Genomic DNA, 24466 nt, shown 5'->3' on the forward strand with positions numbered 1-24466 from the left:
GTTTCTTGGGTGTCTACTAAGTGCCAAGCACGCGCTAGCGACTTTAAGCGCATTATCGCACACCCTCCTCCAGCAGCCTCCTAAAATCCCTAGGGAAGTAGGTATTTGTCCTCATTTGCAAGTGAGGTTGTGGATGGGGAAGGGGAGGTGGCTAGCGGGACTGGGAAAAAGACAGAAGCAGCTGCCAGAGAGAGGCGCCGCTAGCTGCTGGTTCCCCTCCTGGAAGCCCCCGGCCTTGGGCCAGGGGGCGAGGCCTGGAGGGGGTGTGGCCTGTCCTGGGGCCCCATTGGCTGCCCGGAGGCGCCTGGGGGGATAAAGCCCGGACCCGTTAGCCCCGGGACGATTCTGAAGACACTCTCTACCTGTTCTGCACTTCATCTGTCCGTGGGCCGTCTACCCATCTAGACCATCTCCAATCTATCCCTCCCTTGCTCGCACGCTTTGTGCAGCCGCCAGCTCATCGCCTTTGCCCGGTAAGCGGCCCCATCCATCCTCAGCTCCATCCCTGCGACTGGAGTGCCTGCGGCCAGCCTGGGTTTTCCCAGGGGAAGAGGGGGAGGTAGAGTCAGTTGAGCATAAAAACCCATGCTTTGAAGCCAGACTGTCTGGGTGCACTGCCAGCTCCGTGCCTCAGTTTCCTCATCTGTAAAGTGGGGGTAATAATAACAGAACCTTCCTCTTAAGGTTGTTGTGAGGGTGAAATGAGATAGTGCACTTAAAGTGTTCCGTCCATGTATAATAATAGTTCATTTTTACTGAGCTCATACTGTGAGTCACGTGAGACTGTAACTTCTGACTGCCGGGTGACAGGTAGGCAGACAGCAGCTTCCCGCGCCCTCTCCCTCCTCCGCACCTGGCTCAGCCTCCTTTTTTGAAGTCTTAGCAGGTGGGAATGGCTGCCCAGTGCAGTTTACAGACGCCCCCTTTCCACAGGGCACTGTGCTGGAGGGACCCTGCCCCCTCACCTGCGGGCATCCGATGGCACAGTGGGAGACGGGTTGGGGGCGGGTGTTCCGAATCCACCTGAAAGGGGTGGGTGCCTCCCCCACCCCCACCAGGAGGGCTCCCTGAGGCCAGGACTTGGCTACCTGCATAAGACCTGCATAAGACCTTAAGGTCCAGTCAACCAGAACAAGAATGCCATTGTTTGAGGAATAACCTCCAGGAACTAAAAGTTAATTCAAACAGATGTGGGGATGCCCCTGGTTTGGAGTGCCTCCTGTTTCTGACTTTTATTCAGCAGATCTAGGGGAGAGGTGGTGTGTGTTTGGGCCCCCCCCCCCAGGCCCTGAATGTCAGTTAATTCAGAAAGACATGGGAGGCCCATATTTGGGGGGTGCTAAGGCTGCTGGGGTGGTCAGAACGCCATCCCCCACTTTTCTTCCAAGCCAGGCATATCTGGACCATTCCAGGAGGGGGGATGCCTGGGCCAGGAGTACCCAGGTCCAGGGGCTGGACCAGTGGAGTCACTGGAAATGTAGTGGGGGGATGGGAGGGGGTAGCCACCCTTGCCTGGCCTTCTGGGGTGGGGGGGGAGGGGAGGAGCAAATAGGCTGTTCAACCACCCGCTGATCAATTCTGGCTCCGATCAAGCTGGGGAGAATCAGTTTCCCCTGTGACTCAGCAGGAGAGGCAGGATGGAAAGGGGGCGTGGTCAGAATCTGGGCCACCTTAGTTTCTCAGTCACCCAGAATCCGTGCAGACAGGAGACCCTGAGCCACACCCATGTGTCCTGGAGAGAGCCTGGCTCTGGGCCCAGGCTGCCTGGTTCAAATCCTGTCTTCCCCACTTAGGAATTCTCTGGCAGTCCAGTGGTTAGGATTCCACGCTTTCACAGCCAAAGGCACAGGTTCATTCCCTGGTTGGGGAACTAAGATCCCACAAGCCACGCGGCATGGCCAAAAATAAAAAAAAAAAGTCCTGCCTCCCCTACTCCCTAGTTGTGTGACCTTGGGCAAGTCAATACTCCAGCCTCTATTGCTGTGACAAACTGCCCCAAGGTGAGTGACTGAAAACAGCAGCAGACCATTCTTTACCTGTCATGACTCTGGGGCTTGACTGGACTCAGCTAGGCAGTTCCCACTTGGGTCTCACCTGGGGGCTGCAGTGTGATGACGGTAGCTGGGCTAGAGTCATCCCTAAGTCAGACCCCACGTCTGGCCATCAGCTGGAATCTCAGCTGGAACTGTCGGGCGGGACACCTACCTGTGGCCTCCGCGTGCGGCCTGGGCTTGCGCCCATCATGGCATCTGGGTTAGGACAGGGAGCTTACCAGCCAGGTGGAAGCTGGGTCACCTTACGTGGACCAGCCTTGAGAGCCACACTGGGCTAGAGCCACACACTAGAAATCAGGACTTTCTTTTCCTTCGGAGAAGCCACAGTTAAATATTCACCAGCACCTCACTGCTTGGACGTCACATAGCGTCACTTCCACTGCAGCCACAGCGCCCCTCCCACCTCCGACCCAGTTCAAGAGGAGGAAGCATAGACCCCACCCCACCTCCCATCTAGAAAAGTGTCAATGTCGTATCATAAGAGGTACATGTGGTCAACCTGAAAAACAGAGTCAGAGTCCGTTTCCTCACCAGAACTGGAGAATAATGACACCTCCTAGGACTGTTAAAAGGATTAAGTGAGTTAATATCTGTAAAGCTTAAGACAGTGTCTGGCACATGGTAATCACTTTAGAAGTGATTATTAAATAATATAATAATTATTATAAAAAATAACAATAGGGCTTCCCTGATGGCGCAGTGGTTAAGAATCCACCTGCCAATGCAGGGGACACGGGTTCGATCCCTGGTCTGGGAAGATCCGACATGCTGCGGAGCAGCTAAGCCCTTGCGCCACAACTACTGAGCTTGCGCTCTAGAGCCTGCGAGCCACAGCTACTGAAGCCCACGTGCCCTAGAGCCCGTGCTCCACAAGAGAAGCCACTACAATGAGAAGCCCCGCGCGCCACAATGAAGAGTAGCCCTGGCTCCCCGCAACTAGAAAAAGCCCACACGCAGCAACGAAGACCCAATGCAGCCATAAATAAATAAATAAATAATTTTTAAAATAAAATAAAATAAAAATGCATATTTAAATAAGTAATATATATGCACATGGCAAAACATTCAAATTGTACATAAGGGGATGCCGAGTGCCAGTTCTCCTCAGAGGTCCCCACCCTGACTGGTTTCTTGTGTGTTTGCTGAGATGTCCTGTGCACACAGGAGCAAGTGGATTGTGTGTGTGTGCGTGTGTCCCTGCACAGACTAGATCTGATGTCCCGCCCCTGCTTCAGCCCCTTAGCCATCCTGTGGCTCACTCTGCATCAGCACCTGCAAATCTATTTCCACCTCATGCTCTTCAAAAGTTACAAAGTCTGGATGTTCTTTCTTTCTTTCTTTTTTTTTTTTCTTTTTCACCGCGCCATGCAGCTTGTGGAATCTTAGTTCCCTGACCAGGGATCGAACCCACGCCCTCGACAATGAGAGCGAGGAGTACTAACCCCTGGACTGCCAGGGAATTCCCTGGATGTTATTTCTGATGTTCGTAGCTTCCCAGCATAGCGTATGTGTGTCTTGGGGTGGGCAAGGTGGGGGGGCAGATGACCCTTATGCCCATTTTACAGATGAGGCAGCTGAGGCTGAAGGGAGATTCCTTGTCCCATGTCAAGTAGGTGGCCGAGTTGAGATTTGAGCTCAGGTCTCCAGGTTGCTATAATCTGGGCCTTGTCCTTGGCCTCCTGGGAAGTTAGGGACAAGGTCCCTCCCAGCCACACTGCCTACTGAATGGCAGCAGCTGCCACCAGGGCCAGCTCCCCTGACCCTCTGGGTTTCCTTCCTTTCTCCCAGCAATGATGTCAGGCGAACCCCTGCACGTGAAGACCCCCGTCCGTGACAGCATGACCCTGTCCAAAGTGGCTGGTACCACCGTCTATCTCAAGATAGACAGTGCCCAGCCCTCCGGCTCCTTCAAAATCCGGGGCATCGGACACCTCTGCAAGACGGTACAGCACGGGCTCTGCATCATCCGGGAGAGTGCAGCAGGTCCTCTTTCTGGACAGGCCAGGGCCGGTGCCGTGTGAAATCCTAGGAGCTACAGGCTAGGCCCTGCAACTTCCCCGCAAGGCCTGAGCACCCACCATTAACGCCTCCTCTGGTTCAGGGGTGCCAGTGCAGAGGGTCCCCTTGTGGACTGATCCCAGAGCCATCAGTGGCCTGACTCTCCCTCACCCTTCCCTGAGCCAGTCTCTTTGGGGAGGGAAGATGTACGGCCTGATCCCCTCCCTCTTTGTCTCTACAGTGGGCTGAGCGAGGCTGCGAACACTTTGTCTGTTCCTCGGGTAAGTGGCCTGCATGCCTCTTCCTGTCCTCTGCTGTGTGTCCTGGGGCCAGGGGCTCCACCTCTCTGGGCCCTGCAAACATCTGCAGAAGCCCCAATTTAGAATTCCAGCTGGAGGCCAGCAGTCACCCAGGGAGGGTTCAGAGCCTAGAGGTCAGGGAGTCCCACTAACACTTTCTACCCCCCACCCCTGGCACAACCCCGGCAGCAGGCAACGCAGGCATGGCAGCTGCCTACGCGGCCAGGAAGCTGGGCATTCCCGCCACGATCGTCGTGCCCAGCACCACGCCCGCCCTCACCATCCAGCGGCTCAAGAATGAGGGCGCCATGGTCAAGGTGGTGGGTGAGGTGAGTGCCAACCTGGGGCAGGGGCCACGGAGGGCACCTGGTAGCAGGGCCAGGTCCCCCAGCCCCTCACCCCTCCCGCCTCCTCTGTGATCTTGCAGACATTGGATGAGGCTGTCAAGGTGGCCAAGGCCCTGACGAAAAACAACTCAGGCTGGATCTACGTCCCTCCCTTCGATGACCCCCTCATCTGGTACGTGGAGCCCAGGGTCACCCGGGGTGGGCAGTGACCACCCCACCACCCCACCGAGTAGACACCTGCCATGATGCACACCATCACACATAGCGGTGTACACGTGTGTGCACATCACCATGTAGAAGCACACACACAGGCACGGCAGCTGGTGCCCACACACACGTGCACCAATGCCCATTCTCCTTGACCATGAGCGAACACATGCGCTCAGATACACAGGTGTGTGCGATCGGGTCCCCCAGAATCAGACCCCGAGACAAAGATTTCGGGGAAAGCAGTTGACTTGGGAGGTGACTCATTAGAGGAGTGAGGAGGGAAGCCAATAAAAAGCACTGATGGGCCAGTGACCACTGTGGGCAGCTGGCGCTCAGTTCCTCGGGGGCCCCTGGAAGCCAGTGTGGAACATGAACCAGACTTACCACACCTGCAGAAGATGATGCTGGGGCGTCTGTGCATCGACTCCCGTAATTCTTAATTCCCATAGTTGGTTGAGGGCTGCTCTCAGGGGGTTTCGTCTCCTGGCACCGCCAGCTGCCACAGTCATAGTGCTCCAGTGGTCAGAGAAAGCCCTCAGGTAGAGATGCAGTTTCTGCCAGCTGGAAATCGGGGCGGAGTCGGGGACGAGGTGACCAGCCCCGAGGCCCATTAGCCGCCTGGGATGAGGGCAAATACAGAGGGTAAGTGGCATCTTCAGGGCTGCCTGGGGTCTCCAGGAAGCCCAGCCCTGACCTGCCACCCCCCTCCTCCAGGGAAGGCCACTCTTCTATCGTGAAGGAGCTGAAGGAGACGATGAGCGCAAAGCCGGGGGCCATCGTGCTGGCGGTGGGGGGTGGAGGGCTGTTGTGCGGAGTGGCCCAGGGGCTGGTGGAGGTGGGCTGGGGGGACGTGCCCATCATCACCATGGAGACCATCGGAGCCAGCAGCTTCCACGCTTCCACCAAGGCCGGCAAACTTGTCACCCTGCCCCAGATCACCAGGTAAGTAGGCAGGGGTGCTGCCACTATGTTTCGTGAGCATTGGGGAGCTCTCCCCTCGGTGCTGGCTGTGAGGCAGATCCCGATGCCAGTCCCATTTTATAGGTGAAGAAACTGAGGCTTTGGTCACTTGCCCAGAGTCACACAGCCAGTGAGTGGTACGGCTGGGACCAAACCCAAGTCTGTGTGACTCTGTACCAACATCACACTTCCTTGCATGAAAAGTCTAAGATTAATCATTTATTGGGTTCCTCTGTGGCAGGGTTTTACGCACCTCACTAATTTACCAACCATTTACTGAGCCCCTAATATGTGCAAGACACTGGCTGATCCTGGGGAGACAGTGGTGAATAAACACAGCTCCTGCTCCCAAGGAGTTCTTATCCCAGCCCCAAACTTTTGACAGATGGTGTTTGATTAGGATTAGGTTTGGCCACATTATACAGGAGCCCAAAATAACAATGGCTTAAACAAAATTGAACTTTATTTCCTCTCATATATAAAAATAATCTGGAGGTAGGCAGTCCAGGGGCAACTCCACGAAGCCAGGGGCCCAGGATCCTTGAGTTTGTTCTCCATAATCCTTATCATGTAGACTTATGGCCCAAAATAGCTGCTTAAGTGCCAGCTATCACACCCATACTCCATCTAGCAGGAAGAAGTCAGGGCAGAAGCTATGCCCCCTCCCTTTAAAGACACGATACTTCCATTTACCTCTCATTGGCCAGAAGGTAGTCACATGGTCTGCCTCCCTCCTCTCTCCTATCTCTTCCCCCGCTTCTCCATCCTTGCCTCTCCCAGTGTTGCCAAAGCCCTGGGCGTGACCACTGTGACAGCACAGGCTATGAAGGTGTTTCAGGAACACCCCATTTTCTCTGAAGTTGTCTCGGACCAGGAGGCTGTGGCCGCTGTTGAGAAGTTTGTGGGTATGTGCCAAGTCCTTTCAAGACCCGACCTGCTGATTCAGGACCTAAGTGGCCGTCCACTGGGCGTGCCAAGGGATCCCATTCACAGTTCTGTCTCCCGTCCCTCCCTGGAATTTCCCATTAATGGAAGTTAATGCAATGCGGTGGTAAAAATAGAAAGACCAGAGGGACAAATGAAGAAGTAAGTCTGATAACATAACAGCAAGGCAAAATAACGAAGTATTTAAAACGTTGGCTCTGAGTTTCCTGGTAGCCAGGGTAACAAAGGAAACTATGGGCCTCAGTGTTGGATTCAGAGGTGGGTCTGTAACTAAGCTGGACTCTTACCGGGTTCATCCTGGGACAGGGATGACAAACACACACACACACACACACACACACACACACACACACTTAAGCTGCCACTTAATTCTCCTATACTCACAGTTAGTTTGGCTAATCAACCCTGGCATTCTTGCTCAGATGATTCCTCAGAATCCTCAACACGGTGCTCAGGAAATTACAATCATCTTTTCAGTGTTAGCACTGATGATGAAACTCAGCCCTGGCTCAGACCTTGGAAGTTCAGTGTAGGGTAATGATGGCAGGTGGGGTTGGTCCTGGACCAGAGTCTGTGCCCAGGGCTGAGAGCTGAGTGGCTTATGCTTTACCAGTGGCCCGACTGTTCCCTTGCACCCTGCGGAACTCTGGCTCCACCCTCACCATCCCCCTCCTCTGGCAGATGAGGAGAAGATCCTGGTGGAGCCCGCCTGTGGGGCAGCCCTGGCCGCCATCTACAGCAACGTGGTTCAGAAGCTGCAAGGAGAGGGGAAGCTCTGTACCCCACTGTCCTCCCTCGTGGTCATCGTTTGTGGGGGCAGCAACATTAGCCTGGCCCAGCTGCCGGAGCTCAAGAAACAGCTGGGCATGAAGAGCGGGCTGCCCCAGTGAGGACGCCTCCCCTACCCGGGAGACCCCTGGAAGGGCTGGAGTTTTATCCAGTGACTTGTGAAATATTATTCTCGTGTCTGTTGGGAGCCTGTGGCCCGGGCCAGCTGGTAACCTCATTCTCATGAGAACACTGTGCAGAAGGCCCGGAAGGGAAGCAGCTAGCAAGGCTGTGAACTGCACTCTTTGGTATCTGTGTGACTGCTCTGTGGTTTCTCCCCGCCCCCCGCTCTTATCCACCCCTGCTAGGGTGACAACTGCCCACGTGGGATAGACCAGGTACCCAGAGAGGGTGGGCAGGAGGGACAGGAACCACAGCAGCGGGGCCTCCTCAAGATGAGATGTCCTCTGATGCAGACGCCCCAGCATCATCTTCTGCGGCTGTGGTAACTTCTCCCTGGGAAGGTGGACAGGGCCACAGTCCAGGGTGGAAGAACCATCTTGTCTCTCCTCCCAGAAAGCCCAAAGTCCATCCTTACTCACTTTTCTAATGTGCAAACTTTCATTGAAGAAGAAAAGCATTATTTATTGAAATGAAGCTCCTTTGAGTTTTTCCAACATGGGCTGTCTTCCTCCCTCCCTCCCTCCCACCCCACTGTGCCTGCTGTCACCCCCAGCTCTCAACACTGAGCACCATTACATCCTCCACCCCACCCCCACCCCTGGGAACCCCGGGCTCCCACGTGGAGGCCAGGATCCCAACTCCCGCTGGGCTTGTGTGCCGGGAGGGGGCATCCCTGCATGGCAGGGAGCAGGTGAGGGGGAGCTGTGCTGAACACGAGGGGTTTGGGATGGGATGCGGGCCTCCAGTGGAGGCAGAAGAGTCCAACCTCATTCTGTTCAGAAGTCCTTCCTGATAACAGAATGATTTTATCACAGAACCACTGGGAGCGGAGTAGTGAGCCCCCCATTTGTGGGGGTTTGTAAACTGACACTGAACACCCATGTCTGGTCAACGTCAAGCAAACCCTCTCAAACACAAACTCTCTCTTCCAAGGACAGCACATTACTGAAGCCAGCCTATAAACGGACGGAAGAGGAACTGCCGGGGCTGCCTGGAGGTCCTGAAGGGAGTCCCGCATAGCCACTCAGGAACACCCCTGTACTACCTATAGCAGCCTCTGGGACACTAGTGGATCCCCAAGTTCAAAGTGAAGTTTGAGAACCAACCTAACCCTTTGGGATACCACACAGACCCACATGGGCTTGCAGTCCTCCACCCGCCTTGACAAAGAGCAGGTGCTGTGAAATTTCAGGGAAAACCCATCCCAGCGACAGGCCTACCTGCCGATTTCCAGCCAGGAGGGACAGCACATGTACTTTAAAAACCCAGGAGAGAGGACAGCAGGAAAGGGCAGGCAGGGATGGGAAATCATCAGCCCCAGGAGCCTCCAGCTTCCACTGTCCCGCCTGAATCAGGTACAAAACCCCCAAAGAAGGGAGGCAGACATCTCTGCCCACTAAAGGAGGAGCCGCTGTGGGCCAGGGTCGACCAGCTGGCCAGACCCTTGTCCTGCAGGGGAGGGCAGAAGTCACAGATGAGCCTGCGGCTGCCATCTTGAAGCTGAGGATTGTGGGAAACCCCCAGGGCAACGGTGCTGAGGGAAACTGCCTTTCAGGCTGCCCCTGCAAAGGTGGGTTCTGCCTTTACTGGATCAGCTGAAGCTCAAGGGGGGGCCATCTGCATGGCCCCGCATCCTCTGTTCAGTCACCTTAGCTTCACGCCTACCCTTAACTCCTGAAAAGCCGCAAGAGGGACCAGAGTCGTTCTAGGGAATAGACAAGAGTTGCCCCTTCCTAGAGAGTGGCCCTGTTTGAGTTCCGCCAGCCTGAGCCACTGACTGTATCTGCCAAGTGGGCCTCATAAAAGCCTCAGCCTCAGGAGTGGCTGGGGAGATCCAGTGGCCGGCGCACGGTGGTGGGGGGTGGTGACCTTTGTCCTGCTGGGGCCTGCGCCATCACAAGGAGGTGGGGAGGGAGAGCTGTGTCCCGTGGGAGAGTCTGCAGACCTGGGCCCCCGTCCTAGTTCCGAAGGGCCCAAGACTTGAGATTTCAGGCACGTCACTTCCCTTCTCCAAGTCTGCATCCTCACCTTTTAACCACATGTGAACATCCCGGCCTACCCCGCCTAACAGGGCTGTTGTGAGCTCAAGAGACCTGGGAAAGACAACACTCTTAAGGGAGCTGGGAAATGTACCGGCAGAAAAGTTACTTTTTAGAACCACAAGTTGTCAATTCCCAGATAACAAGAATTGTAAAGCTATGGTGAGAAACAGCAAACTTCCCTGGCGGTCCGGTGGTTAGGGCTCCGTGCTTCCACTGCAGGGGGCACAGGTTAGATCCCTGGTCAGGGAACGAAGATCCCACAAGCCACACAGCGAGGCCAAAAAAAAAAAAAAGAAATAGCAAACCCATCCCCGGCCCTCAACTGCGCTTTACTTTCTCCAGAGCACTTACCAGCATCTTACACACTGTATGTCTATTTTCACTATCTACCTCCCCAATGTAAATGTCACAAGAGCAGGGATTTTTTTTTGGGGGGGGGATACCTGTTGTTGTGAGGTATCTCCAGGACCTTATAACAGTGCCTGGAATGTTCTAAGCATTCTATAAATTCTCGCTAATGAATGAACGTTGCGTGTGTGAGGCCCCGTGTGGGCTACGTCACAGCCACCTTCGCAGCAAATCCTCACCCTCCTCCCACCAAACGTGCACACACACGCGTGGGAAAATGCTGCTCACGTGGTTATATCTATTTTACAGATGAGGTAACCGAGGCTCAGAGAGATTAAGTCCCATAACTAGTAGGAGGTGGAGACAGGATTCGAACCCAGGCCTCGGACTCCCGGGTTGTGTGCTTTCCTCTCCCGAAGCACATCGCATTGTGCGAGTCTCCACTGTAGGCTTTGGGTAAGATCAGGTGGGGAGGGACTCTGTGTTGTGTTGATCTGTCCCCGCCCCACCAGTAGGATTTGGGAAGGTCTTGGTGGTTAAGAGAGCCCTAGAACAGGACCCAGAACAAAGTAGGTGTTCAATAAACACATGGATAGACGGATGGTGGGATAGATATGGATGGATGGATGAATGGGTAGATGGGTCAGTATCTGGATGACGGATGGACGGATGGAAGATTGGAAAATGGAAGGATAGATGGATGGATGACTGCAGATGGACAAGGGGTGGGTGGGTTGGCAGGTGAATGAAGGTATAGATGGACAGACAGAAGGATGGACAGGAGGATGCATAGGTGAATGGTCAGAACCCAAACCTGAGAAGAGAGAGGGCGCCAACCCAGCCTGCCCCACTGCCCCAAGAAGCACAGCACGGGGGCCATGGCCTCTCTTTTTAATGGCAGCGCAGCCTGCAATTCGGTTCCTGTAGCAGGGGACCTGTGGGCAATGCCCTGAGGCCAGGGGCAGGCCTGGGTTTGAGGGGGCACGGGCCGAGGCTGGAGCAGGGGGCTGACGCTCCTGCCTGCCCCCAGAGAGAGAAGGACACTCAGGCCCTTCCACCCACAAGTGGCCAGAAACTTTGGTTCTTGTTTGGTTTCAAGTTCCTGTCCTCAAGGGGGCTGTCCAGGAGGAGAAACAGGGGAGCTACTTCCCAGACGGAGCAGAGTGGGGCTGGGGTCGGGAGCTGGGAGGAGAGATGCCAACCAGAGGCAACGCCCGGGTCTCGGGGGCTGGAGCTCCAGAGCCGCCGTTAGAAACAGCACTGGGAAGCAGGCACTGGAACAGGCCTCTCCTGCCGGCCCCACTAGGGGCCCCGGAACCTGGTCCCAGGATCCGGCTCCCGCCCTCAGGAAGGGGCGGCATGAGGAGGGGGCCCAAGGCTGGAAAAGAGTGAAAAGCAGGGGGAGAGAGAGAGACGCAGAGAGGCAGAGGGAGACGGGGATGGCATCACCCACTTAGGGGGACAGAGTCAGTCCTGGGTCCCATCGGGTTCCGTTCCCCACCCAGGAGGCCACCCAGACGAGAGTGAACCTGGCCGACCCAGGTCCCCAACCTGGGCACAGTGGCAACGCTCACACGGGGGACCGGGGCGGGGGGCCAGGCAGGAGGGCAGGGTGGCAGCCAGTCGGGTGGCCCTGCTGGGGTCAGCAGAGTAGAGATGGAGCCTCAGTCCCACCAGACCTCGATGGGTGAGAACTTCCAGAGGTCGGGCTGGCCCATGTGCAGCAGGCTGCTGAAGGGCGAGCTGCTCCACTGGAACGGGGGCAGCTGGTCCCACGTGGGGCCGCTGACCGCCAGGAGACGCAAGGCCTTGGCCAGTGCCGTGCTGGTCACCTGGGGGTAGAGGGGAGGGCAGGTCGTTGAGTTGTCCCAACCTGGGAGTCTCTGCTGCTCCCTGCCCCAACTTGGACCCCATCCACAGCCCCAGGCCCGGCACCTTCACGTCGATGCCCCCATGCGAGCGCTGGTGCAGGGCCTGGAAGGGGTAGGAGCCATTGGCTGGGTTGAGGTCAGAGCGGGCCGAGACGGCATTCTCCCCGTTGGGCTTGGGGTTGCAAACTTTGCACAATGACAGGGGGTCATGCAGGAAGTCGTTGTACCTGGATGTGGAAAGAGAGGAAACCTCAGTCGTGTGGGGAGCGGGGGAGGCCAGACTGCTAGCGGCAGCCCCTAACCCAGCCGCCTGCTTTCAGTGTGCCCAGCTCCCTCCCGCCGCCTGGGCTTCAGCCACCACCTCCCCCTTCAGCTGGTCACTCCACAGGTATCACTCAGCCTCGGCTCTGCCATCCCTCCCTCCGGGAATCCCTCTGGGCCCCCATCCCGGGCCAGGCTAGAGGCCCCGTTTTGTCCCTTCATAGCATTTCCTGGAGCTCAGACGGTTCTCGTTACACGTCCACATCAGTGTGAGTACGGGAGGGATTTCTGCAACCCCCAAAGGACAGGGTGCTCCCCAAGGACAGTGGGGACACGTTCTGTGCCCGTTTCCCAGTCCCAAGCGCGGAGCCCGGCACAGGGCGGTCACTCCACGGCTGTCCGTCATCCTCACCCACGACATGAGGGCAGCAGCAGGGCTCAGCTGAGCGCTGCCCCGGTTCTGCCGTCTTGGCTGCTACACAGTTGCACCCCACCCCTGCCGCCCCCCCGGGCTTGTCGGGAACTTGAAATGAGTTACGACAAAGCCCCACCACGTGACTCTGGGCTCATGGTCCCCCATGTACCTCATAAGCCGGATCATGGAATTCAGGTCGTGTACCAGGGACTGGTTCCGCCGGAAGATCTGGGCCCGGGGGCTCCCGTCGTAGGAGAACCAGTCCCCAAAGTGGGCCACCAGGGCCGGAAGCCCACTGGCATTGAACACAGACTCAAAGGACCTGCTGGGAACGAGGATGGTCACTCACGACCTCCACTGACTTCACCTGGCCGTGACCGTGGCCAGGGAGGGGAAGGGGGCGGTCGTGCCACGACATTAACACCAACAACCACAACAGTCGGGATAGCAATAATCATGTCTTTTGTTTGTGCTGTGGGGTGGCTTGGTGGGGTGGCCAAGCTAGGGCTCTGGGGTCCAAGAGGCATGGGTTCAAATCCTGACTTCACTGTTGGCCACCTATGGAACCTTGGGCGAGTCAGGTACTTTCTCAAGGCCTCAGTTTCATCATCTGTGAAATGGGAATAGGAGCAGTGGCTACCACGCACGGTGGCTATACGGATCAAAGGGGATGACCCAGGTAAAGCACAGTGAGGGTCAAGAGGTGCTGGCTGTGCAGCCCAGTTAAAGCAGCGCCAGCTGGAGAGCCACGGCAGGGGTCGGCACCTGAGCCAGGCCGCCCCCTACCACCCTGCGGTGGGTGGGTGCGGACTGGGAGGCTGAACGGATGCCGACCTCCCAACTGTACCCTAAAACCGTCAGGGCTTTCCTGGAGAAAAAGGGGGAAGGGTGGGTTTCTTTGTGGAGTTAAAGAATCTCCTGGGAAGCACCCCCCCCCAGCACGGAGAGCTGAGCAAAGGGTGGGGAATACCAGGAAGGGGGGACATACGGGATATTGTAGCTGGCCCAGTAGGTCTTCTGGTAGAGTTCCGAGGTCCTGTCAGCCACCACCACCATGCCCCTGCAACCGGGAAGGGACAGGAGGCAGGAGTGGTGGTGAGAAAGGGGGCTCCTGTGGGTGCTGCCCTGCTCAAGGACCCTCGCTGGCTCCCCATTGCCTGGAGCTAGATTATGTTCCCAATCTCTAGCAATCAGGGGCTGCCTTCTCCTCCAGTACTGCCTTCCTGAGGTTTCCCCTCCCACACATGATTCAGCTGCCTCCAGGCCTCTGCCTTGGCAGTTCCCCCTGCTGGAACGCCCTGCCCCTTTCCGGGTACTCACGGGATCTGCTCCAGGATGGTAAGCACCCTTCTCCCAGGGCTGGGCCCGCCGGGGACAAATGCCTTGTAGTCCACGATCATCCACTGGTTGTTGTACCTGCCATGCCCAAGGAAGGAGGGCTGAACAGACCCTGGGGTCACTGCCCCGGCCTCCCCCTGCCCCCAGGGCCACACACAGTCAGGAGTCATGGGGCCGGGGTGGTCTGGGCACGTCCGGCCAGCCGACTGTCACCCGGACACTTTAGCTCGACCAGGTGTCCTCAGGCTTTTCTCTCATCATGCTGCTCACCTGCTCCAGAGGAGTCTATGGCTCCCTAGTGCTTACTGGAACCAAGGTCAATTCTGCGCAATGTTCTAAGACCCTGCCCTATCCAGTTCCCGCGTCTCTGGCTGATGGGGCCCCCATCCACCCATGTCCATCTCCTCAGACGGCCCTCTCCACTGTCCCCAGAGCTCTCAAGTTCCAAGTGTCTTCCTGTCCTTCCTCTGGGAGCCTTTCCCTGGGTGGAGAAGCCTGCAAGAGGGGGGCAAATCCTTTCCTTCCCCGTGCCTGTTTCCCCACGTATAAAACAAGGAAAGGACTCAGCAGAGGGTGTGGGGTGCGTGGCCCTCGTGCCACATCAGGTCTCCCAGGGTCTGAGCATTAGCGGGGAGGTTGGGTGGGACGGCCACAGTTCCAGAAGCCCACTCACGTGCCACTATTGAACCTCTTGAAGATATCGGCCCAGGAGTCCCCATCCAAGGCCAGGCGATTGGCCACAACATTTCGCATCCACTCCAGCACACAGCCCTCGGGTTGCACGTACTTCCACAGGGCCGAGTTCCGGTTGCCGATGGTGGTCTCCAGGGTCACCTGTGGGAGAGCCGAGGGGGCGCTGCACGAAAGGGCCCCCTCACTCACAACCGGGGCATGGTGTCACCAAGTGGCAGCGCTGCATCAATCGTGGTTCAAATCTGTTGACTCGTTTTTTAAAACTTCATGTCCTGGCTTAGGTGCGTGTTCCTCACTAGTTCTTTGGATGAGCATTGAGGGGGTTCGTGATCAAGATCGTGCATCCACCTTTGCCCTGGGAAACAGCCCCTAAGAGAGCCCAGGGTGTTGCTCCTACGGGACCCACTCCCCCTACCAAGTGGGTCAACTCTTTCCCCAGAGAGATAGCATCCCATCTCTACCCCTTCCCTGCAGTTCCGCAGGGAAAGCTGGGAGGCTTGGGGTTGGTAGCCTGATGGACAATCTCCATCAACTCTTACAGCCCTCCGGGGGAAAACACAGCACTGCTATTAAGCCCCCTTCTTCTTGAAAGGTAAACTTGAGGCCTGGAGAAGCTAAAAGACTTGCCAAAAGGTCATGGCCGCTACGTGGATGGGCCAAGATTTGACCCTCAGACTTCCAACTCTTAAATCGGGGCTTGCTCCCCTACAGCAGGATATTAGCATGCTTCTTCCTTTTTTATACGAAGCTGGAAAACAACTAAGAGACAGCAGTAGCCATAAATATGATGTTTCAAAGAGGAATGTGCAAAGCAAGCCTCTCAATAGCGATGCCCAGGTAGGAAGAGCTTCTCTACTCCCTCCACACTTGTACCCTCCTCATCCCTCTAGTGTCCCACGTCATCGCCAGGATTCAGACCCGCATGGCCTCAGAAACCCTGGAGGGCAGTTTCCTCTCTCTGCGCCAGGGGTTGTTCTCAACCTGGGGCAGTGCTCGGGGAGTCTGCAGACTTGGGTGGGGAAACATTACATCTTTATTTCCACTAATGTCAAACCGAAATGCAGCATCTCCTTCCACTGCTAATGAGGTGACACATGACAGTGTTATTAGCGGTAACTGAGATCGTCACCAACAGAAATCACAGATGTTTTCCCACCACAGGACAGGATTGCACACATCTCAAGATATCGTTTATGCTCCTCACTATTTGTAAATTACGGCAGGTGGCCCACCTGCGACTGGAGTTTCTTTCTGTTTTTGGCCACACCTTGTGGCATGAGGGATCTTAGTTCCCCGACCAGGGATCGAACCTGTGCCCCCTCCACTGGGAGCACGGAATCGTAACCACTGGACCACCAGGGAAGTTCCTGGAGTTTCTTATTTCACGTGCTAGTAAAGCAGCACATACAGGCGGACCCGAGAGAGGTCGCGGGTTCTGTTCCGGACCGCTGCAATGAAGCGAATACCACGAGAAAGCAAGTCACGTGGATTTTCTGATTTCCCAGTGCATATAAGAGTTATGATTCCACTATACTATAGTCTATTAAGTGTGCAATAGTATTATGTCTTAAAACCCAATGTACATACCTCAATTTAAAAATAGAAAAAAAAAATACAAAACAAGAAATCAATTACAATAGTCACATCAAAGATCACTGATCACAGATGACCATGATGAATATAATAATGAAAACCTTAAAATATTGTGAGAATTACCAGCATGTGACACAGAGACACAAAATGAGCAAATTTCGTTAGAAAAATGGTGCTGACAGACTTGCCTGATGCAGGGTTGTTACAAACCTTCAATTTGTAAAATCTGCAATATTTGCAAAGTTCAATAAAACGAGGTATACTTGTATATTACATTAAAAGTTTACTTATATAATATTTTGATAAATGCATGTCGATACACTTGGTTTCCTTTATAATCCCATATATGTTGGCTTGTGCATTTAAAAGCATTATTCTGAGAAGGGGTTCACGGCTCCCCAGCCCGCCAAAGGAGTCTGTGGCGTAAAAATAGTTAAGAACCCAGATGGAAGGTAAATTTCCTTCCCGGACACTTTTTGTAACTGGATGAAACTATTTCAACTGTCCTTCCCCAGGCTTCACTCCTGCTTTCCCCACCCCAGACCGCAGCAAGGGGGTCCCCTCACCCACTGCCTGGCCCCTTTCATGCTTCTTCCCACATTTAAGGGAACTAAATCCCACGCTCCTCTCACAAAGTAATAGAAGAAAAAGAGCCCCTTCCTCTCCCCTCCCCAGAGTTGGCGTCTTCTGCATCTAGGATTTTTTTTTTTAAGTGATGTTTTTTCTCCTCTGCAGTGTTACCCTGGCGACTACAGGGCTTGCTGTGTCTAGAGGGGTGCCAGGAACAGATTTCTAAATGAGTGTGGAGCCCAGCCAGGAAAACCGATAAAAACAACACATTGTAAACAACATTTATTCAGAAAACCCAGCCAGGTTTAGAGGGGGTTTTGTGGAAAGCAAAAGGGAAGGCAGAAAGAGCAGAGTCATGGTAGGGAGAGAGATGGCTCGTCCTAAATACATAAACACAAAATGAGGTCACTGGGGCCACGGATATTTCAAAAGGGCCCAAACCAGGGATTTCTGAGGAGCTGCAGGACAATACAGAGTCCCAGGCCAGCTGCAGGGTCTGGAGGCCCGGCCGTGACCTGGGGAGCGACATTTTACAAGCGCTTCCTGGCCTCGGCCCTGGGGTGGTGGTGATGCGGGAATGGGGGAGTCTGCGTCCCCCTGCTGTGCCTAAGCTGCTGGGTGCAAAGCTGCCCCGGGGAGAAAAGTGACACCAGAGGATGACTCACCAGCCCGCTGCCCAGGATGTAGAAGTCATCACAGGAGAAAATGGTACCAGGGTAGGATGAGAAGATCACCCTGTTGCCGGGAGCCCGGGTAGATTGCTCTGCAGGCGGGAGAGTGAGCCCGGGGGCGGGGGGGGCCTGGTCAGACAAGCACATACGGAGAACCCCACTCCCCCTCCCAGCAAGACTTGGGAGTCTCCAGGTGGAACAGCAGGCTTCAGAGAAAGCCCCTACTCCATTCTTTCTGAGAATCAGCAAACCAGGCCATTTGTGTAAAAGCTAGTAGCAATATATACACATACATACATATATATATAATTGTCTTGATTACTGTACCTTTTTTTGGCTTTTTTTTTTTTTAATTGCAAAAACCTATTGTGAAAAAGCTAATTCACAGAGCAAATACCCAGGAAGTCTGAGAGCACGGACTTTGTTTTTTTTGGGGGTGGGATGAGGGTTTATCCCCTGCTTTACTGAGGTATAACTGACAAATAAAAATTGTCTGTGTTTAAGGTGCACACTGTGATGTCTGGATAGGTGTAGACACGGTGAAAGGATGGCCACAGTCAAGCTAATTTACACAGCCATCACTTCACATAGTTACCTCTGCTGTGTGTGTGGTGAAAACACTGAAGTTCAACTCTCTTGGCAAGTTTCAAGTATACAATACAGTGCTGTTAACTACAGTCACCATGCTGTGCTCCAGAATTCACTTGTCTTCTGACTGGGAGATGGTACTCTCTGACCAGCATCTCCCCATTTCCCCCTCCCCCCAGCCGCCTGCAACCACCATTCTACTCTCTGCTTATAACAGTTCAACTGTTTTTTTTTTTTTTTTTTTTTTGGCCGTACCACGCAGCTTGCGGGATCTTAATTCTCCAACCAGGAACTGAACCTGGGCCCGCAGCAGTGAAAGCACAGAGTCCTAACCACCAGACCGCCAGGGAATTCCCTCGAGTTCAACTTTTTTAGATTCTACATGAAAGTGAGATCATACAGTATTTGTCTTTCTCTGACTTATTTCACTTAGCATAATGGCCTCCAGGTTCACCCATGTTGTCGCAAATGGCAGGATTTCCTGCTTTTTCCAGTTGAATAATACTCCATTGTGTGTGTGTGTGTGTGTGTGTGTGTGTGTGTGTGTACGTGTACATTTTCTTTATCCATTTGTCTGGCTATGGACATTTACGTTGTTTCCATATCTCAGCTATTGTGAATACTGCAATGAACATAGGAGTGCAGACACTTCCTCAAGATTTTATTTCCTGGAAGTGAGATGGATGGATCAGATGAGAGCACAGGCTTTGTGGGGAGGAGACCTGGGCAGAATCCTGGTTCAGGCCCTTATCAACTGTTTGATTTATGTCAAGTTACTTAGCCTTTCTGAGCCTCAGTTTCCTTATCTGCAAACTGGGAATAATAATCCTTCATCCCACACGGGGCAGTTGTAAAGATTTAATTTATAAGATCGTGGAGGTAGTTTCTAGCACAACAGTGGGTACCCAGTAGGCCTACAATCAAGGTTACTGCATAACCAGACCAGCACTTGTCAAGGGATGGACTTTCGGTACAAAGTGTTCTGGGGTGGGGATGAGGGCCACTAGGGATGAGGGGATGGACCAAAGGAGCTATTTCTATATAACTGATGAATAGATAAAAGTAAAAAGGGCAAAGTCATCAATGAACAGCTAAAACTGGAAGGGAAAACAACCAACACCAATGGTGGTTTTTCAGGGGCTAGTGGCAGGGTGGGTTACAAGTAATTTTTATTCCTTCCTTGTGCTCTATTTTCTAACTTCCTACAGTGAACATGTATGACTTGATTAATTTGTTTTAATTATTGAAAATTAGTCTAGAATACAAAAAGAAATAACACAAATATCCATCAATAGATGGATGGATAAACAAACTGTAGTATCTCCACGCGGTGAAATATTAGGCAGTCGGAAAAAGGAATGAAGTGCTAACACCCGCTACGACATGGAGAGGCCTTGAAATTATGATGCTGAGTCAAAGAAGCTAGTCGTAAGAAAACCACCATTGTATCTTTCCATTTTTATGGGATGTCCAGAACAGGTAAATCTACAGAGATAGGAAGTAGTGGTTGCCAGGGGCTGGGAGGAGGGGGAAAAGGGAGTGATTACTCAGTGGGTACAGGGTTTCCTCTCTTGGTGATGAAAATGTTTTGGAAATAGACTGAGTGGGAGTTGCACAACACTGTGAATGTACTAAATGCCACTGAATTGTTCACTTTAAAACAGTTAATTGTGTGATGTGAATTTCACCTCAATTAAATAAATAAATAAAACGAGAAAAAAAACCTTTTTTTTTTTTTTTTTGGCTGCACTGTGAGGTACGCAGGATCTTAGTTCCCTCACCAGGGATCAAACCTGTGCCCCCTGCAGTGGAAGTGCAGAGTCCTAACCACTGGACCGCCAGGGAATTCCCTTAGAAAATTTTTAAAAATTAGTGCAGGTTTATATGAAGTTCTAGAACAGGCAAATCTAACCTCATGGGAAAGAAATCAGAAGAGCGGTTGCCTGGGGAGAGGGGTGGAGGCTAACTGCAAAGGTCATAGGGTGATGGAAATGTTCTATATCTTTATGGAATGGTGTTTACGTGACTGCATGTTTGTCCAAACCCATCAAATTATATGCTCTAAATGTGTATTTAAGCTATCCATCAATAAAGTGAATTAAAAAAAAAAAACAGAACAAACTTAGTCCGGGACATCATTTATCACCCAGCAGAATGGCAAAAAAATGTGAAGTGAACGATAATACCCAGTGCTAGCAAGGCTGTGGGGAAAGACAACATATTCACAGAATGGCGGTGGGAGTGTAAATTGGCCCAACCATTTTTTGAGGCAATTTGGCTGTTATCTATCTAGAAACTAAAATTTTAATTATACTCATCTTTTAACCCAGCGTTTCCACCAGGAAACACATCTGGGGGCCCACTTGCTTGCTGTAGTACTGTTTGAAACAGCAAAGACCTGGGAATTCCCTGGCAGTCCAGTGGTTGGGACTCCTTGTTCTCACTGGACAAGCCTCACGGTGTGGCCAAATAAAGAAATAAATCTTTTTTAAGAAGAAAGAAGGGAGGGAGGGAGGGAGGGAGGAAGGAAGGGAGGAAGAGCAAAGACCTGGAAATGGCCCACATCCTCAACTGGGGACTAATTAAAATTTAACGTCCAGGGCTTCCCTGGTGGCGCAGTGGTTGGGAGTCCGCCTGCCGATGCAGGGGACACGGGTTTGTGCCCCGGTCCGGGAAGATCCCACATGCTGCGGAGCGGCTGGGCCTGTGAGCCATGGCCGCTGAGCCTGCGCGTCCAGAGCCTGTGCTCCGCAACGGGAGAGGCCACAACAGTGAGAGGCCCGCGTACCGCAAAAAAAAAAAAAAAAATTTAACGTCCAGCTGTTAAAAGGTGGACCGAACATGACAATATCAAAAGCTCTCCAAGGCCAGCCGTGGAGCAAGAGGAACAAGTGGCAAACAACCCATATAGCATGATCTCATTTATGTTTTTTTTTTAAAACCCAGAAAGCAAACTTTTTAGGGCTGTGCAACTATTCTGTAAATACTATAATGGCGGATACATGTCATTGAGCGTTCATCAAAAATCCATAAAACTCTACAAAGAGTGAACTCAAATGTAAACCATGGACTTCAGTTGACAATAATGTATCAATATTGGTTCATCAATTGCAACAAATGAACCACACTAATGCAAGAGGCTAGTAACAGGGGAAAGTGGGAAGGGGGATATATGGGAACACTCTGTACTGTCTACTCAATTTATGTCAATGTAAAATTTTTCTAAGAAATAAAGTCTATTAATTTTTAAAAGGTCCATATATACACACATATAAATGCATCCCCCCAAATCTAGATAGATCCAAACCAAAATGGCATCAGTGCTTTCCTCTTAGGAGAGATCTGGAATTTGGGACGAAGGGATCAAGGGAGATGTCTTTCTTCATCTCTGTTGCTGGAATCTGTGCCAGTGAGGATGTATTTACATATAAATAGTATAATAAAAATATTGATAAGTTAAAACAAATGGAAAAGTGAGGTACGTTTTTTAAAAGTCTGAAAAAACATAACCAAGTGTTTGCAGAAATGACCTCTTGTGGGATGTGGGGTGTTCCAGTGACTTTCATTGTGTGTATGTGTGTTTTGCCGCATTTTCCAATTTTCTATAACATACATGTATGACTTATGTAGGTTTTTCAGATATTAAGATGATAGTGGATACACAGCAATGGGAACGACAGATCTGCAGCTACAGAGGACAACGTGGATGAAACTCACAGACGTTACACTGAGTGAAAGAAGCCAGGTGCAAACAAGCTCATGCTGCATGATTCCATTCGCAAAACATTCCAAATCCATCGAACCTAATCCAGGCTGTGAGAAGTCACTACGGGCTGGGGACAGTGCCTGGAAACGGACAGGAAGGAAGCTTCTGGGGGCTGGGAATGTTGTTTCTCTGTCTGGATGCTACACACACAGGTGTGTGTTCAACGTGCAAAAATTCCAGCTGTACACTTACGATGCGCACACTTTTCTGTACAAATGTCAATGTAGAAGTTTAAATTTAAATTAATGGGCATTAGGTTGTTTCCGAACCACTAATGCAGCTGCCAGCCACGTACACAATCCCCTTGCAGAAATAGAAATGTTTCTCCAGGGACAGATCTGAGCCAGAGGGCTGCTGGATCACAGGCGAGACAGATTTTAAATTCTGTTAGACGCCAGCTGGGCTCCTCTTCAAAGTGGCCGTGCCAGATCCCACTCCCGTTAGCAGTGAATGAGGGTATACGTTTCCCCACCCTCTCGCCACCTCCTGGCAACATTAACTTTTTTAAGTTGGGCCAAGAAGGAGGCACTGCAAACATCTGGCAGTGGCTACCTCTAGACTTAACACTGGGGCCAGGAATGACGGGCACACTATCTGGCACTTGGGCCTTAGTGGCAAGGTTTTCACATTTGACAGGAAGAACGTATTCATCCATTCCTGTGTAGCTGTTTGCAAAAATGGCTGTAACTCTCCCCATGCTTGTATCCACGTCATCTGCAATGTGACTGCAGTTCCTTACATCACATGGTCGGGTCTATTTCCCCACTTCTTGAATCTGCACGGGTCACTTGACTTGCTTTGAGCAACAGAATGCTGTGCCAGTTTCAATCAGCCCTCGAGAGGCCTTCCACACTTGCCTGCCCAGATGTCACATGAACAAGCCTGAGCTAGCCTGTGGGAGGATGAAAGACCATGTGGCCCAGCTGTCACATCCTCCCAGATGACAGCCAACCCCCAGACATGCAGACGAGGCCATCCTAGGTCAGCCAGCTCACCCCAGCTGACTACAGAAGCATCAGTGAGGCCAGCCACAATCAGCAGGCTTGTCCCAGAATAACAAAGCCACCCAGCAGACCAATGGACATGTGAGCAAAAATAAATGGCTATGTTTTAAACCTTTGTTGTTTTAAGTTTGGGGTGATTTGTTACACAGCAGTAGCTTACTGATATGCCTTGTGAGATAAAAATTAAAAGGAAATAGACATGTTAAAAATAACATGAACTCTTAGACTGGCCTTATGGTGACCCCAGTGTATACGGGGCTGAGGCCCACACCTCCCAGTACTATGCCCACTGTGTACCCACATACATGCTCACACACAGACCCACCCACATCTACCCACCTTGGGGCCCTTCTCTGAACTGGAACCAGTACTTTTTCATGATGCGCAGCATGTACTGGTAGGAGTGCCAGGTGTTGTGGGCGACCAGGAGGTCACTCTGGCCAGGCAGCAGCTTGATGAGGGCAGAGCAGGAGCCAGAGCCCGTAGCATGCTTGGTCTTGGTCTTATTCAGGGCCAGCTCTAAGTCTTCGAGGTCCCCAGAGATCTGCAACAGGCTGAGGAGGGTCAGAGTGCCGGAGGGTTACCACGCCTGCTGGGAGCGCCATTACATACCCATTTCACAGAAGAGAAAGCTGAGGCACTGGGAGGTTGGGCGACTGGTCCGAGGCCATGTAGCCAGGAAGTGGCAGGGCTGGTACTGGAACCCAGGTCTGTCTGACTATAGGTGTGCGGCACTTTCCCCTGCCCTGTCCACTCTGGGGGTGGCACTTACAGGAACCCCAAGGGTTTGATGGTGAACTTCCCAGTTGGAAAGGTCACACTGCCTTCATAGCTGTCCTCTAGGCCTTTCAGCTGCAGGAGGGTCAGCCGCACCTAGGGGGAGGGGGAGGGGGCAGGGGGCAGGGGGCAGAGGGAGGGTGAGGCCTCTCCCCCAGGCTCATGCCTTCTGCAATGGGAGGGGCTTCAGCAAGGGAGGCTCAGGTGCACCCTCTAGGCTCCAGGCAACCCTGACCCCCCCCATAACCACCACCCACCCCTCCATGCCAAGCACCCTCCTGCCATCATTTAACGATACGTCTCCATCCTGTAGCAACCCCAAATTACCCCACTTAAGAACCCAACTCAAATCCACCTCCTCCAGGAAGCCTCCCAGCCTGCCCTGGCCCACTGCTGGCTGCTCCCTGTTCTGAGTTTTACTGGCTGTGCTGCTGGCTCAGCAAACTTGTGTCATGTGGTTGACTTCTCCCCACTGTCACTGTCATTGTTCTGTAACCATGGAGTATATCACTGTGTCCCCCACCGGGCCTTGGCCTGTGCTGGGCATACACCAGGCACTTAGCAAGCATCCGTAAGATGGATAGACAAAAGGACAGATGGATGGATGGATGGATGGTGGCTACTGAGTTAAACGAGAGAAGGACAGAGAGAAAGGCAATCATCTAGATGGACAGGAAGGTGAAGAGAAGGATAGATGTTTAGGCAGGTGCTGAAGTAGATGGATGGGACCAGATGGATTCACTCCTTCATCTGTAAATACTCAAC

General features: G+C 52.8%; 2 protein-coding genes across 3 annotated transcripts in view; one reads left to right on the plus strand and one right to left on the minus strand.

Annotated features, from left to right (window-relative positions):
• Nucleotides 1-326: 326 nt before the first annotated feature.
• On the plus strand, nucleotides 327-8234 carry SDS (serine dehydratase). Of its 2 annotated transcripts, none has more exons than XM_060028128.1 (8): nucleotides 327-473; nucleotides 3843-3997; nucleotides 4294-4333; nucleotides 4541-4680; nucleotides 4779-4870; nucleotides 5623-5850; nucleotides 6649-6773; nucleotides 7495-8234. In XM_060028128.1, exons 2-8 carry the CDS (start codon nucleotides 3845-3847, stop codon nucleotides 7701-7703), a joined length of 987 nt encoding a protein of 328 aa, XP_059884111.1. In that variant the 5' UTR covers nucleotides 327-473; nucleotides 3843-3844; the 3' UTR covers nucleotides 7704-8234. The 2 variants fall into 2 exon arrangements, with proteins under 2 accessions (XP_059884111.1, XP_059884112.1); XM_060028129.1 differs by having other exon boundaries at nucleotides 4544-4680.
• A 70-nt stretch (nucleotides 8235-8304) lies between these two features.
• Nucleotides 8305-24466, minus strand: part of PLBD2 (phospholipase B domain containing 2) — a 30626-nt gene continuing 14464 nt past the window's right edge. The window contains exons 4-12 of the mRNA XM_060028127.1: nucleotides 23697-23797; nucleotides 23264-23478; nucleotides 17561-17658; nucleotides 14713-14873; nucleotides 14022-14117; nucleotides 13690-13761; nucleotides 12871-13023; nucleotides 12090-12252; nucleotides 8305-11986 (exon numbers count right to left, since the gene is read on the minus strand). Coding sequence (XP_059884110.1) covers nucleotides 11819-11986; nucleotides 12090-12252; nucleotides 12871-13023; nucleotides 13690-13761; nucleotides 14022-14117; nucleotides 14713-14873; nucleotides 17561-17658; nucleotides 23264-23478; nucleotides 23697-23797 — 1227 coding nt within the window. The 3' untranslated portion in view covers nucleotides 8305-11818. The remainder of the gene's footprint in view (nucleotides 11987-12089; nucleotides 12253-12870; nucleotides 13024-13689; nucleotides 13762-14021; nucleotides 14118-14712; nucleotides 14874-17560; nucleotides 17659-23263; nucleotides 23479-23696; nucleotides 23798-24466) is intronic.

Source organism: Delphinus delphis, chromosome 13, assembly GCF_949987515.2.
Source record: "Delphinus delphis chromosome 13, mDelDel1.2, whole genome shotgun sequence".
NCBI classification, from domain to species: domain Eukaryota; kingdom Metazoa; phylum Chordata; class Mammalia; order Artiodactyla; family Delphinidae; genus Delphinus; species Delphinus delphis.